The following is a 15,949-nucleotide window of genomic DNA, read 5'->3' on the forward strand; positions in this document are numbered from 1 at the left end:
GGGCTAGAGCTCTCCATGTAACATTTAATAGGTATCAGGGCTACCTCCGAACAGAAGTGTACTACAATCCTGCACTTTGTCTTTCCTTCCTTCTTTGATCATTTCCCCTCTTTCTCGTCAGTGCCTGCATGCTGGGTGCTCTGGACTCGCCCAGCTCATGCTCCCTTATCTGGGAGGCTGTCTATAGCCACACAATTTTGCCAGGGAAGCTCCATTCAAAACTTCAATGTCAAGCATTCATTTTGACTTGAAACCTTGCCCTTTGTTCAGTGAGAGCGCAGAAATGGATGGTGGCATATAAATGACGAAATCTTCTCCCTCGATTAAACCATTGAGAATCTTGGATTTCAACCCCTTTTGACCTACAAAGAGGCATTTTATGTGATTCAACCTATCTCATGCAGGCCTAGCTTGGGCACCAGAGTGAAGTCAGAGATCCTAAGCCCTTGACCTACATCTGTGGTTAACTCTTGGAAAGTGTCCAGCAAATCACTTCATAATGCTAACCCTTAGCTTCTCTCCATCTGTAAAGAGAGAATAATATTAACTCCCTTGACTTTTTGTTCAGTTGTTGAGAAAGGGAAAACATGGTGATATGTGCAGACACCATTTCAGAGGGCAAAGTGATAGACTGATGTAAGGGATAATTATTTTTGGTGATTTTTTCATAACTTTGCACATTTAAAGTATATAAACCTCTATAAGAAGTGAAGCTAATAGTAGGGGATGTAGGCCACCTCAGAGATGCCTGCCAACCTATAATGTCAGCTTTATGGCATTGTGCTTCTTTCCTTTTTGGTTCCATAGCACTATAATACTCAGAAAACCAAAACCTTATGGGATCATTTTATAATATGTATCATATGAAATTTTAATTTTGCTATTTATAGTGATAAGGGGAAAAGAAAGGAAGTGGAGTGAGTGGAATATAGATCTTTAACCACTGAAATAAACTGTAAGTAAATGCATTTTAAGCTCTCCAAGCAAAAAAAAAAAAGTGTGTGTGTATATATATATATACACACACACACATATTCTAATCAGTTATATAAAAATATGTAGATTAGGATATATGTAACCAGTTGGCATGAACATTGTATAAAAATTTGACTTTTGTTCAAGAGTTGTAAAGTATGGAGAAATTTGATGCATTCAGTCTGTTCTTCGGAAAGAGGTACTTGGTGGGAGTTGCATCTATGCAGGAGTTTCCTGACTGGCCCTGGGTTAGTTCGTTCCTAGTTGCAGGGGGGTCTGGAAATAAGCTAAAGCTTCCTAGAAGTTTAAGGATATACACATATTTTTTTTTTTTCCTGGGGAGGGACCCATGGGTTTTTGTCAGATTTCTAAAGAGTCTTATCCCGCAAAAGGTTAAGAACCAAGTGTATGATGCTAAGAAAACAGTTTAGGAAAACAAATTAAAAATACATATTTTTGTAGGACCTGTTTAATTGTTAAAATCATCAATGCTTCATAGTCTTTTAATCTCGAAAGGCCTGGAAAATGAACAGTTTAAAGCATTAAAACCAAAATTTGAAGATCAACTTTTATTTTCTGGTCCCAAGAACAAATTTCGTTTGAAAATACATGCTTTCAGGATACTGCTTCTCCAGGCTACCTATAATTGTACTGTTTTGCTACTCCCTACCCTTTCCCTTTCTTTGTGTATCCAGGGGGCTGGATTAAACCCTGTGTTTTTATAGGATGACCAAAAATATCGGGGATGATGGAGGTGGTGAAGACAACACATTCAACTTCAGCTGGAAGGTATTCACGAGCTGGGACTACCTGATCGGCAATCCGGAAACAGCAGACAACAAATTCAATTCTATCACCATGAACTTTAAGGTAAACGCATCAACTTCAAGACCAGTGCCTTTGGATTTCCAAGACGAAAATCAGAGCCATTCCATACGGTTTCGCTAGCGAAGTATCCTGACAATTAAAAGAAAGATTAACTCATCATTTCTGCCTACCAGGATCCGGGCAGGGGTCTGATTGTGATTGGAAAATATCTGATGACACACGACAGCACGATTTCTTCTCTAAATTTGGTAATAAAAGTACTGCCATTGGCTTGAAAACAGGAGGCCATTAATAATCGGAAATCAGATAGTCTAAATAATAGAATAAGGCTTACTAATTATTTACAGGAATAAGCTAGCTCAATATTTAAAGTGACCCTTAGGTATTATTTTGGAGCTTCAGAAAAAAAAAAAAAAGACTATCAAAAGAGAATCTAGAAAGAAGTTTGTCCTCATATGAGATCCAAGTTTATAAGAATTCTCCCTTCTTTCTCTCACGTGTTCTTACTTGCTGCTGATACCTGCCTGGTTTGTGGAATCCCAGGTAGAGTGTACATTTTCATTCCTCATCAGATGTTTGCAAAAATAGTTTCTGAGTGTCTGCTAGTTTTTGTAGCTCAGATACATTTTTTTTTTTTCTGTTTTGCTTGAGTACAGGAAGCGATCATAGAGGAAAGAGCAGCCCAAGTAGAAGAAAACGTCCACTTGGTCAGATTCCTGAGGTTTCTCGCTAACTTCTTCGTGTTTCTAACACTTGGCGGGAGCGGATACCTCATCTTTTGGGCTGTGAAGCGATCCCAGGAATTTGCACAGCAAGATCCTGACACCCTTGGGTGGTGGGAAAAGAATGAAGTTCGTCTCTGCATGCTTTTTGTGTGCTTAGAACCTGACGTTTGAAATCGTGTGGTTATGCTTCTCTGGTGCGGCGTTAGAGAAGGCCGTCCTTTACCTGTCTCTCCCACGCCGTCCGGTCACACATTTCCCACTCCGTTCCAGCCTTATTTCCAGATCTTTCTACTGTCTGTCTGTGTCTCATTTTGTGATTTTTATGGAAAGCTAGAGTTGAAAGAGATACTAGAACGCATATATTCCAACCGGTATATTTTACAGATGCGGTTAATGAATGTTGGGAGGAGGGGTGGTGTGTTCAGGTCACAGAACCATGGGGAAGAGTGAGTTAAAACCCAGGAATCTTGATTTCAAAGCCAACACTCCTTCCGTGACTCTATGTTTCTTTCTCTGTAGATTCTGCGTTTGTCACTGAAAGATCCAATTGTTGCCCTAATTCTTTGAAACAGCAATGTTAGAGTCCTTGGTTCCTATGTGTATCTCACTGGAAACATTCAGATTACCTCCTCCGCTTTCGGCAAGTCTGGGATTCTCTCTGTTTCTCCCTAGCAGTCTCTCTGCACACTTTCTGCCTTCTCCTCCCTTTGCCTTATTTCCTCCCCCTCCAAGAGACAGTCAAATGAGGAAGGCCAGCTCTTTGCCTGGAATTAAATCTGATGGTGATGTGTCTTCAGGATATGTGCCCATTGAGCAGGTCAGAGGAAGGAGAGCAGATGTAGAGAATAAGGAAATTCAGATGTAGAGAATAAGGAAATTGCTATGTCTTGTTGCTAGGGCCTGTTGCCTTTCATAAAATGTCCTGGCATACAATGTGGCATCTTTTCAAACTTGAGCGTTTTCAAAGTATGTATAGATTAAGGCTGTGGGAAGTGTAGAGTGCCCACACTGAAACTTCTGCTGAGCCTTGTAGACCAAAAAGATTCAGAAAGTCCTTATAAGCATAGAATTTTCTAGAAATATCTTGGACAAAATATAGCCTGTTTACAACAAAAGACTCCAAACGAAAACAGACCATATTTCAGAAATGATAATACTGGAGATGGGAGGCTGTAACAGCACAGACATTTCATGGAAACCTATAAAATGTCATTAGGTAAAGCGATTGTATTTATTTAAAACAGAGGAGAACCTCAAAGCATTTATCAAGTTTATTGTCAAAGTTTCTTCTTATAGTTGTGATAACTTCTATTGCTTTGGCCCATGGTTCATATCAATCATATTTTTGTATAAAGGAACCATAGTAAAGAATAGGTAGTTTCTTTTCATTAGGTGGAAGGGTCATTCTACGTAAGAGTCTGTTTAACACCTATTTAAGGGGACCCTGAGTCCTAAGGGCCAACAAAGGTAGTAATGGGGATTCATGAATAACTTTATATATTTGATGAAACAATTTAAATTTGCCTTGTAAAAGATGGCGCAGGATCTGCCAAGTTTTTACCTTAGGCTTAATTATACGTTTTTATATACTGATTATATACTGATTTTATATTATGTCATGCTGATTTTTATCTTCTCTTGGTCATGCTCATGCAATGTTCTTAAAAATAAAAATGGGAAAAACCATACTGACAGTATTTTCTCAATACAGTCTGGTAGTTATAATCATTCAAAACACAGAATCAAGAAATGGCAATAGGAAATGTTTAGTGGTGACAGTTTGAACCAGGTGTTTAGGAAAGGCCCTGGCCAGGGCTCCCCAAAGTCTTTTTTCATTCAGGGAGGCTTTTTCCCCATCACAAAAGTAGTACATGCACTGGATTCTTTTCCCTGATTTAATATAGCCTAATATTTTAATTATGAAGGTGCCAGACAGGAGATATGGACCATACATTTGCTACTTTTCATATTCTCTCCCCCTCCCCCACACTGCCATTCTAAACCAGTTCTTCACTCCTGGAAATTTCCTACCTCGGCTTTGATAACGTCATGATTTGTGTTCTTTTGTTTCTCGGAATGTCCTGTTTTCCTGTTTTCTTTGATAAACCCATTCCTTTTTTTTTTTTTTTTTTTGCCCTTATTAGGGTGTATTCCCCAGAATTCAGTATTGAGTCGTGAGCCCATCTCAGGGAGCTTATTTATTCCAACTGATTGAACTAGCCCATATGCTGATAATTGTCAAATTAGTATTTCCAGTTTGGACCTCATTCCCCAAGAAGATCATTTTCACCTTCCATTGGAACTCTTGTTGCAAAGTGTACCACAGTGGGACGCCTGGGTGGCTCAGTGGGTTAAGCCTCTGCCTTCAGTTCAGGTTATGGCATCAGGGTCCTGGGATCGAGTCCCACATCGGGCTCTCTGCTCAGCAGGGAGCCTGCTTCCTCCTCTCTCTCTGCCTGCCTCTCTGCCTACTTGTGATCTCTCTATCAAATAAATAAATAAAAATCTTTTAAAAACAGGAAAAAAGGTGTATCACCATATCAGAATCAGTTCCCATGTAGAATCATATGTGTTTATTGGATATAGGGTGATATAAATTACTTCCCTCGTTATACTAGGAAACAGACTGTTATTACTGGCACATACACAGGCTCATACACAAGCATGCCTTGAGAATGGGACTTGAATATTTTCTTTGTTGTTTTATTGAGATCAATTTTGAAAGTGCATGAGATAATCTTATTTAGTCTTATAAAAGATGGAGGAAATATAGCTGAAATCTTGCAAAATCCTGGAAGAAAGCAATTATTTCTAAAATACCATTAACTTAGTTAATTCCTTGTGTCTCCTTGTAGATGAACATGGTCATGTCCCTCCTGGGGATGTTCTGTCCAACACTGTTTGACTTATTTGCTGAATTGGAGGACTACCATCCCCTCATTGCTCTGAAATGGCTACTGGGACGCATTTTTGCTCTACTTTTAGGCAACTTGTATGTATTTATTCTGGCCTTGATGGATGAGATTAACAACAAGGTGAGTCTTGTATCTGAATTGCTTTCGGCATCCCTGTGTTGTTACATTTCCTGTCTCCAGATTGCTAGAAATGCCTTTGAAATCTGTGCTGTCTCCATCATTGCCTCCATCCCTTTGCATCCTAGATTGAAGAGGAGAAGCTGGTAAAGGCCAATATTACCCTCTGGGAAGCCAACATGATCAAGGCCTACAATGCCTCCCTCACCGGAAATAGCACTGGGCCACCTTTTTTTGTGCACCCCGCAGATGTACCTCGAGGACCCTGCTGGGAAACAATGGTGGGGCAGGTAATGTCACCAACAGATGTGGATGACAATAAATGGATGAAGAAAGAGCAGAATCAATTATGTCTTTCATAAGGGTGGCCTATTTTTTTTTGTTGCTTCATAAAAAAAAAATACCAAAGATGTATTGAAGGCTTACTATGGTGCTGGCTATGAATTTCATGTATAGTCTCTCATGCAGTCCTCACTCTAGCCATTGAGGGAAGTACTACTTTTACACCTTTTTTAAAGCTGTGTTTAAAGAAAGGATATTTTTAAATGGTGTGAGGAGAGGTTCATCTTCTATTTGCGTTATAAGAAAGCACCTAGATTTAGATGCAGGCTCCTAAGTGGAACTCTACCTATTATTTCCAGTTTTCCACTAAAAGAATGTTCCTTGGGGAGCACACATGAATACTAATTTCGGCAACGTCCATTTTTGTCAAATAATTGTCCCTTAAGTGTTAAAGGAAATGCTATTATAGGTGAGTTGTTTTCATGATGATTATGTAAATGGCCCCAGTACAAGACTACTGGTATTTGACCAGAGAAAGGAGAGAATGTTTCATATAGCTTTCTGTCCAATAAGGGAAACCAAGTTAAGGAAACAACAATAAACTATTCCACATCTCTTATTTCTATACAGATCTGATTGTTATTTTGAAAAGCCTTTAATTCAATCTCATTAGAATTGACGTTTCAACTGTGCATTTCATAAACTGGTTTTGGACTTGGGATCCTCAAGGAGGACCAGATACTTTTAAATATGTCATCGTGCGTCTGCCTGCCTGTGGGACAACAGCCCAGTCTCAGCAGTAATGTGGTCTCGGGGATTATTTGAATAATTTTTTGCTGTGTACTTCTTTTTTGTAATCTAAAAGGAAAAATTGAAAGTTAGTTTTAGTCTTATAAAATGGATGCAATTTAAACAAATGTGGATATCATTAGATGCCCTCATGCTCTTATTAGATGCTCATCCGACTTAAGCCAATCAGTTGTGATTTTAATTGTGGGGAAAAAATGAGAACAATGTATGTGATGCTACACACACGTCCAAACAGTATGGTATGGCTAAGGATTTTATTTTACTTTATTTTTATGCTTTCAGGGGCCAGATAAACATTTCCCTTTCCAGTTACATATTACTAAATACTCCATTTTCAGACATGCACTTTCATACATGTTTATAAAGTGTATTATATCTGAAATTATAAATGAAATGAAATGTAGGCTGCCTTTACTTAGGAGACAGGTATGGTAGGTGGGGTAATAGCCGTTCAAAGTTGTCCGCGTCCCAATCCCTGGAATCCATCTGACAATGTTACCTTTCATGGTCACATGGGCTTTGCCAATGGGACTAAGTGAAGGAAAGCTATCCTGGATTATGTGGATGGACCTAATGAAATCACAAGTAGGGACAAAAGAGTCAAAGTCAGAAAAACCAGACATGACAGTGGAACCAGGTTGGAGAGATGCGCTTTATAGCTGAACAAAGAGGGGCCGTGAGCCCAGGAGTGCCGGCAGCCTCCAGAAGCTGGACAAGGTGGGGACCCAGCTTCCTCCCCTGATGCCTACACCTTGATTTTAGACCTCTGACCTCCAGAACTCTAAGAGAATAAATTCATGTTGTCTTAAACCGCAAAGCGTGTGGTAGATTGTGATAGCAGCCACAAGAAGGGAATGCACAGAAGTGCATTGGTTTCTGAATTTCAAGGGTCCTTCCTTGAAAGTGCTTCGTACAAGTCTTCGCACATCTAGGCTGCTCTGTGAGTCCTCAGCTAAAGTGGAAAGACATGAAGAGTCAGGGGGAAAAGGCTTTTTTCACAAACTCAAAACATTTGAGATGTTCTCTTCTTTATGTCCTAGAATGCATACTGACAGGTGGGCTATGCAAGCTCCCCTTTAACAGTCTTACTAGAACGGACGGTCAAGGAGAAGATTGAGGCTGTTGTCTTCTGGGGAAGAGAAAGTGATCAAGTAGATAGGAATGCCCGTGCGATCGAGGAGGATACTTAGCCTCCGATTATGCAGACGTTTCTGGGTTGGCCCCACACATATTGACTTAAAAAGGAAAGTCACTTATTTAATTCTTCTTGGGACTTTGCTGCTTGTCTTGTCCTTAAAAAAAAAACAAAAAAACAAACAAACAAAACCCCCGTCTTTGGTGCTTCCTTGCTTCATCATCTCACCTTACTGCCCCCTTCTCTTTCACCTTCCTTTCCCTAAGGGGCATACAGTGCTTGTGGGAAAGTCTGTGGGAGCTGGGCAAGAGGTTGTGATTCTGAACAGAATGTTGACAAGGGAGGTAGAGTCTCTGGGGATGAGAGAACCTGGGGACATATAAACCCCGAGGGCTGGAGAGTTTGGTCTTTAAGAGATCAATGTCAATATTTATATCCATGTAACTAGAAACATTTTGTTTCACCATTAAAAAGAGACTCCAGGGGTGCCTGGGTGGCTCTGTTGGTTAAGGGCCCGACTCTTGATTTTAGCTCCAGTCATGATCTCGGGGTGGTGAGGTCAAGCCCTGAGTCAGGCTCTGCACCCACAATGGAGTCTGCATGATTGAGATTCTCTCTCTCTCTCTCTCCTTGGCCCCTCCTCCAGCTCATGAGCCTGTGCTCGCTCGCTCTCTCTCGCTCTCTAAAATAAATAAATAAAATCTTAAAAAAAAAAAAAAGGTGACTGCAGAAGAAACAGTAAAGGCATCTGCTGTTCATGTCAGGTTGGGGATACACCCCAAACACTCATTGTTCTATAAAAACATTCCAGAATTTTCCTCATCTCCTCCACGGATGCCCTCTACTTTGTTTCCTCAAGGATGATATAGGACTCAAACCTCTCTTTGAATCTGAATATAAGGTAATTTGGTGGCTCCTTTATCCCTCCGAGAAATCTCAAGATGTAACCACTTAGGTCCGTCTGCAATGGCATTTGATAGATAGGTAGCAAACACCCATGGGAGATTGCTATTTAAAGCTATATACTGAGGTCTGCATTTTGGGGAAGGAGAAAGCCGCCAACAACTGAACGAACAGCAGCGGCTAACATTTATTGAATGCCCATAATGTGCCCAGTGCTGTTTCCTTGAATTTCTAAATTACCCTTTGAGATAAGTTATATTTCTATCTCGATCTTACAGATGAGGAGGCCATGACCTAAAAAGCTACAATAATTTGCTCAAGCTGTTAAAGGAAGTGAATGACGGGAGCCCAGATTTAACCCACACAGTCTGATGAGAGTTTACATCCTTGTCTACAGTGCTAATTGTCCCTAGAGACATAATGAGCATCAACACATACTCTCTAAGCTCCTGTCATGGGACATCTAGAGTCTGTGGTCCTTAGTGATGCCCCTTGACTGTCGTGTTCCTGTTACCTGCTACTGACTCTTAACGTTTGCTGATCAAAGCTGCGCAGGCATTTTAACTAACTGTCATGAGTGGAAAGCTGTGAGGTGTGGGGCGCGGTGCTCAACAGGGGGCCTATGGAAACCGTGCTCCCATCCTGACTAGCATGCTGGGACCTGGGATTGGTGCTCCTCAGGTGGGCTGGGCCACCGTTTTGGGGATTCTCTTTCCTATGAAGCGTTATGTTGTTCCTGTGGTTTGTGAGTAAATCTTCTTCTGTTTCCATATAATGTTTCAATCCTCTTCTGGTATTTTATATGACGACCACTGCTTAGGAAAAAATAGGATTTTAAACATTGGGATGAGGATGTTTAGGAAGACGTGGGGGACTTTATAACCACTCTGAAATTTTCTCTTACCTGAGGAAGGCCTCCTGACAAGGTGATGGAAGCCAAAAAATATCCCTCATTGCCTACCTCTAATTGATACTAATTATTAGAATCTGAACTCAAGTTGCCTGGGAATGAAAAAGAGAATAAGAACCGGAAGAAAAAAAGTTATGGCCCGAAATACCTGCAGGAATTTACTATCATTCAACCGTTCATTCCATATTTATTGAGTGTAAGCTGAGTGGCAGGCATCATGTTGGCTGCTAGAGGTCCAGTGGGCTCCAAGGTGGGCTAGTTTCTTGCTCTTGTGAAAACCACAATTTCTTGGGGGTGAACAAAGTCATTAATTAAGTCATTACGCAAAATTTGCAAATTTAAAATGCTAATCAAGCACTACAAGAATGAAATGCATGGAATCTGAGTATTTCTTATAGGGAGACTGGCCCTTGTCAGCGAGGTGAGTGAAACCTTCCTAAATCAGTGATGCTTTAGTGGTGTGTGTTCTTTGGTATAAACCGAGCCAAGAGGTGAAGTAACAATGATTGAGTGGTGTGAAGACCCATGCAAAGGCCCCGTGGCCTGAGGAAGTGTGGAGATTGAGGGTCTGAATGAAAGCCAGGGAGCTGGAATGAAGGAGGAGGATGAGCAAGACCAGAAGAATATGGGGAGCTAGACAGGAGCCAGGTTAGACAGAAACTTTCAGATTATGCAGAAACCTGTCACTCTCTTGGCCCACCTTTTACTCAGCTGTTCTGTACACAGCTGTTAACCTGACAGCATCTCAACAGCTGTATGCTTATTCTTCCTACCTTCAGAGTTCCTCTGCTGTCATCAAGTGGGGTGTTAATACCACATGGGGACATCCTTGACTAATGGGGGTGGTTGCTGGTGGATTGGTATGTCCTCCTTCTGTCACTGGCATGGACAATTCTGAGGCTTACTCTGTATAGCTTCTAGGCTTCCAGGTGGGTCCCCAGAAGGATAAGACTCACTTGCCCCAGTAGTGGCAGCTTTTAGCATGCTCTCAGGTGAAAGCTTTCCTTCCTTCTGTTTCATTCTTCCCAACCTTCACTTCCCTTCTTTGACTCCACTTCCCAAAATACACTGCCAGCCTACAAGCCCTTGCCACAGGCACTACGGTTGGTGAAAACTAATGCTAAGTTTTTAAATTTATATTTTTAAGGTTTTACTATAATTTTTGTTTGGGTTATATGTATGTTTTAGTTAACTGCTATTTATAGCAGGTTATATTTATAATAGCAGCAGCAATTTTTTAAGAATAAAGTATGTTAAAAGCAATCTGAGATACATTATATTTCATATGGTACTTGGACATATTAAGAATCATGGAAGTGGGGGCACCTGGGTGGCTCAGTGGGTTAAGCCTCTGCCTTCGGCTCAGGTCGTGATCCCAGGGTCCTGGGATCGAGCCCCACATCGGGCTCTCTGCTCAGCAGGGAGCCTGCTTCTCCCTTCCTGTCTGCCTGCCTCTCTGCCTACTTGTGATTTCTCTCTCTGTCAAATAAAAAATTAAAAAAAAAAAAAAAAAGAATCATGGAAGTGGTAGACGATCTGGCATTCAGGAAGCATTGCTCCGAAGTATGAGGCTGGAAACTAATCTAGTGATAGCTAGTCAAATGGCCCTTTGCCCCATGAGAAAATTTTTTCTCACTAGTTATTTTAGAGGGGAGATTATGTAGGTAGCTGGAAGTAGAAACCAAAAGACTTTAGAAATTATAGAAGAACCCTAGTATTTCTGGCCAAATATGTATTACTAGATGTTCAGTATCTTCAGTCTTAGGACATAAATTATTGAGAAGGAAAAGAGAAGGAAAGAGCAGAGGAGAACTATCATAAAGAATTATAATTTTGCATCTATTCTTATGTTTATCACTGATTGTCATAGGGGTTCCATGAGGAAATAGTGAACTTTCCCTCTAACCCACAGCACAAACCCTTTTGCACATAAATTTAAGTCCACACCACTGAGGTAACCAGTTTCTGATTTTCCAGAACTTTCTATGCCTATATGTGTACATATATGCATATATACATAGGAATTTTTGTTAACAAACGAGTTCATACCACATACCCTATTTTGTAAATTTTTAAAGATCCATTTCTTATCAGAGCATAGTGTTCTAGAACTTTTTAAAGTTTACTGAGGTATTCATATACCACATATTCCACCCATTTAAAATTAAACAATTCAATGGTTTCTAGTGTATGTTCACATAGTTGTGCATCTCTAACCACAAGTACACTCTTTTTCTTTCAAGATTTCACAATAGTTCATTGTGTGGACATGCCCTTCTATTTCATAAATCTCCAAAGCATATTTGAATTGTTTCCAGTTTTTATCTGGAAAAAGCCCTACTTTCATAATCACATGTATAGATCTGTGCACTTGTGTGAATATTGCCGTGGGACATCTTTCTACAAGTGGATTTCCTTCATATTCTACCCCCTTTAAAATGTGATGGATTTCCACAAGTTTCCCCCCAAATGTTGAAGGGGGTCGACATTCACCATACTCACCAATACTCACCAATAAGGAGAAGCCTGGATTTTTAAAGATTCATCTTTCTGTGAGTCAACAGCTCATTATTTTAATTTGTACTTTTGTGTGTGGGGTTTCAGTGTTTTTCAACATTTAATTAACTGCATATTTCCTTCTGTAAATTTCTTATTTGCCATTTGCCAACTTCTTTCCTTATTACATTGCCCATCTATTGTCAGGCTGACTTATATACATTTTTAACATGTTAGAAAAACTAATCCTGTATCACGGATGCTGCTAGTACTTTTCAGAGGTCATCTTTTAACTGCATAAACATTGCTGTTTGCCAGATCAGAGTAATAAACTTAAGTGTGGTCAGTATATTCCTGATTTTGTTTCTTGTGCCATGCTTATAAAAGTTGCTCAGTAAGAAGACTTTTGATACAGTGGTTTTGGAAGTGGGGTAATTACTTTTATTTTTTTATTTTTTATTATTTATTTTTTTATTTTTATTATTTTTTAAAGATTTTATTTATTTATTTGTCAGAAAGAGAGAGAGTGAGAGAGCAAGCACAGGCAGGCAGAGGCAGAGGGAGAAGCAGGCTCCCCGCTGAGCAAGGAGCCCGACGTGGGACTTGATCCCAGGACGCTGGGATCATGACCTGAGCCGAAGGCAGCTGCTTAACCAACTGAGCCACCCAGGCGTCCCTATTTTTTATTTTTTAATTTTATTTATTTGTCAGAGATAGAGAGCACAAGTAGGCAGAGAGGCAGGCAGAGAGAGAGGGGGAAGCAGGCTCCCTGCTGAGCAGAGAGCCCGATGCGGGGCTCGATCCCAGGACCCTGAGATCATGACCTGAGCCGAAGGCAGAGGCTTAACCCACTGAGCCACCCAGGTGCCCCGGAAGTGGGGTAATTACTTTTAGACTAATAAAATAAGGGTGAAACATTGGTCACTTGCTAGCTATGCCTCACTATTTTTTTTACTATTAATGGCAGTTTCTAAGCTAATACTATGCAGAAGCATAACGAACTTGAGGCCAACACTAGGGCCGTTTGAAGGGAGAGATCCCCTTTTTTAATCTGGATAATATCTCAACAGGAATTTGTGCGGCTGACTGTTTCTGATGTTCTGACCACTTACGTCACGATCCTCATTGGGGACTTTCTCCGGGCATGTTTCGTGAGGTTTTGCAATTATTGCTGGTGCTGGGATTTGGAATATGGATATGTAAGTATGATGTTCATTTTTCTCTTGTCCGATTTTTCCTTTGTGGTTTATCATTTGCACACGCTATGCCAGAAGAAGAATTTAGGAGGTGGGACCATGTGTTAGATGTTAGTAAGTGAAGACCCGTGGGTATAGTTTTAATTCAGAAGGGTGTCAGATGGGAGCATCATGGTTTATGATATTCTAGTAAAGTGAGCACAGGTTGGCTAAAGCAGTGAACCTCAACCTATCCAAGAATATGGTGAACTCAGTCAGTCTGGGACCCATAGCCAGCCCCCTCCGCATGAAACTTGCTGACATTTCTAGAAGTCAGGCAAGATGGGTAATATCAACATTGAATTCTACTGAACAGACTCCTAGACAGTTACTGTGTTCAGTGCAGTGGGTGATAAGTGGAGCCAGTAAATATGGTGCTTGTTCCATAAAACTCCCAGTCCAATAAGAGCTCAGCAGAGACACAAGCAGGGAGCTGTCCAGGTTCCGAGGTGGTCCCAGGGTGCTGATAGGTGTCTGGCAAGTGGTGGACCTGAATTCTGGCAAGTTGACGTCCTTCCAGCACCACAGCAAGAACCCAGGTTTCTCTGAACCCCACTGATGTTGACTCCATTCCCAGTTCACCCTCGGCGTGAAACTCCCACTCCCCCACCCACCCCCGCCACCTGCGACCCCCATAAAGTTCAGGGAGGCAACAGAGCACACATCACTCTGCAGTTTCCCACATTGCCAGGTGACCATGGTCCCTCTTTTGCAACTCTTTTAACAGTCATCTTGGGAACTATGACCTGAAGTGTTGACTGTAATCATGTGCTTAAAATCCTCCAATGGCTAATAAGTACTTAGAAAGAATCCCAAATCTCTTTTTAAGGCCTTTGATGTCTTACAGGATCTGTTTGTTTGTTTCCTCTTTCTTTCTTTCTGAGCTCTTCTACTACTGTTGTTCTTGTTTTGTAAAGTCCCTAAATGTTGGAATTCTTTCTTATGCTCAAACACAAGATGACCCTTGCATTGGCTCTAGCTGTTTTCCCCCGATAGGGTTGCAGATTCCTGCAATTTGGCTTGGCTGATGCCTTCACGTCATTAAGGTCTCCACTAATATGTCACCATCTTTGAGCTCTTCTCCAACTTCCCATCTAATGTAGCCTACCAGACCCTCTACTTCAACACCCTGCTTGATTTTCTTCATTCAGTGTGTAACTCTGACATTTTCTTTTAAAAGCCTGCTGATAATCCGTCTCCCTCTGTTAGAATGAAAGCCCTATGAGAACAGAAGCCTTGACCTCTATGCTTAGAACGATGCTTGTCACTCGGTGGGCATTATATGTTGACTGTCTGCTTCTGTAAGCTTCTACATTCTAGCGCCATTCAGAATCTATTGGCAGAATTCTGCCTTCTTCCAGGGATGTGCCCGTGGAGTCCATCCTGGTTCAGTAATGTCAAGCCAATGATGTTTCTCTCCTTGCTAAGGAAGGGCTATCCTTTAGTGCCGACCTCGCCCCAGCCCCATGTCAACCTCTCCCCAACCCCATACCCTCTTAGTCCCCGGACAAGTCCTACGCTCAGGACTGTTTTCAAGGCACCAGGCTGGATCCTCAGCCTGGCCATTCGACTTTGAGATCCTACCTTTGATGAGGTCATCTCTGACATCCTCCCTGAAGGGGCCTGTGGGACGCGCCCAAAGTGGTTAGATAATGCTCTTTGGTGAGCGCCAGTGAGGTAATGCTATGGACCCAGGATGCTCTTGCTCTGCTTTCCCCTTCCCCGCTATGAGGTATTCAGCTGGCCGGGTTTCATTTCTATTTTCCTTGTCTGATTCAGCTCTTCCGAGGCAGAATAAAAATTGCCATTTCTTTCCGAGGCCCTTGCCTGGCTTATGCTTGCCTTTTATCCCTTACTGCTCTCTTCATAAGTGCTAGAAAATTTTGCTTCAAATACCAAGTCAATAAAACATGACCTGGGTGCATAAAAGCTGTAATTAAATGACTGTCATTTATTATTTATTGAGTGCTGACAGTGCTCTTGGGTTAGTACAAAGTACAGGGGGAAAAAAAAGACAACTTCCTGTTTTAGGTCACAGAGAATTTTCTTCCACGTTACCTTTGGAAGGCTCTGCAGAAAAACAATTAGCATCAAAACATTATTTAGAATGTTAGCATCAAAAGAATTTAGAAACAGTAAAGGGTGGACGGGGGACCTTGGATGCGGATGCTATCATCATTGATTCATCTGGTAGAGAACGGACACAGCTGAGTGCCAAAGTGTGAATCAGTAGGAGCACAGCTCTGGGCCAGGTGATAAGGGGGTGCAGAGATGTAAAAGAGGTTGCAAACTTGGCCTTGCCACCGAGATTCAGCTTGCTGATAGATTTTTCTTTCTTTGCAGAGTGTTTTCATTTGTTTGTTTTGTTTTATTTTAATGAGCTCATATGTTAAAACTAGAAGTGTTACGTATAAAAAGATAGGGATTTCTTGCTTTTCTTGACATATTGGAAGGGCTGGCAGCATTCCATCCACATTCCCACTTGGGAGAAATGGGCTAGAGTGAGAAACCCCTGCCCGGTACAGTTGGAATATTCATCCACTAGTTCTCACATGTTTTACTGACCTTTAATCCTGCACGCTGTCTCCTTATCAATACAGAGCAGAAAGTGTAAATGC

The 15,949-nt window shown here is 41.2% G+C and overlaps 1 protein-coding gene across 1 annotated transcript in view; it reads left to right on the plus strand.

Annotated features, from left to right (window-relative positions):
- Positions 1-15,949, plus strand: part of TMC1 (transmembrane channel like 1) — a 206,495-nt gene that overhangs the window by 163,550 nt on the left and 26,996 nt on the right. The window contains exons 15-19 of the mRNA XM_080820083.1: positions 1,701-1,845; positions 2,460-2,654; positions 5,384-5,563; positions 5,689-5,850; positions 13,167-13,295. Of these exons, the coding sequence (XP_080676209.1) occupies positions 1,701-1,845; positions 2,460-2,654; positions 5,384-5,563; positions 5,689-5,850; positions 13,167-13,295 (811 nt within the window). The remainder of the gene's footprint in view (positions 1-1,700; positions 1,846-2,459; positions 2,655-5,383; positions 5,564-5,688; positions 5,851-13,166; positions 13,296-15,949) is intronic.

The sequence above is a fragment of the Martes martes genome (genome assembly GCF_963455335.1).
Source record: "Martes martes genome assembly, chromosome: 12".
Lineage (NCBI taxonomy): Eukaryota > Metazoa > Chordata > Mammalia > Carnivora > Mustelidae > Martes > Martes martes.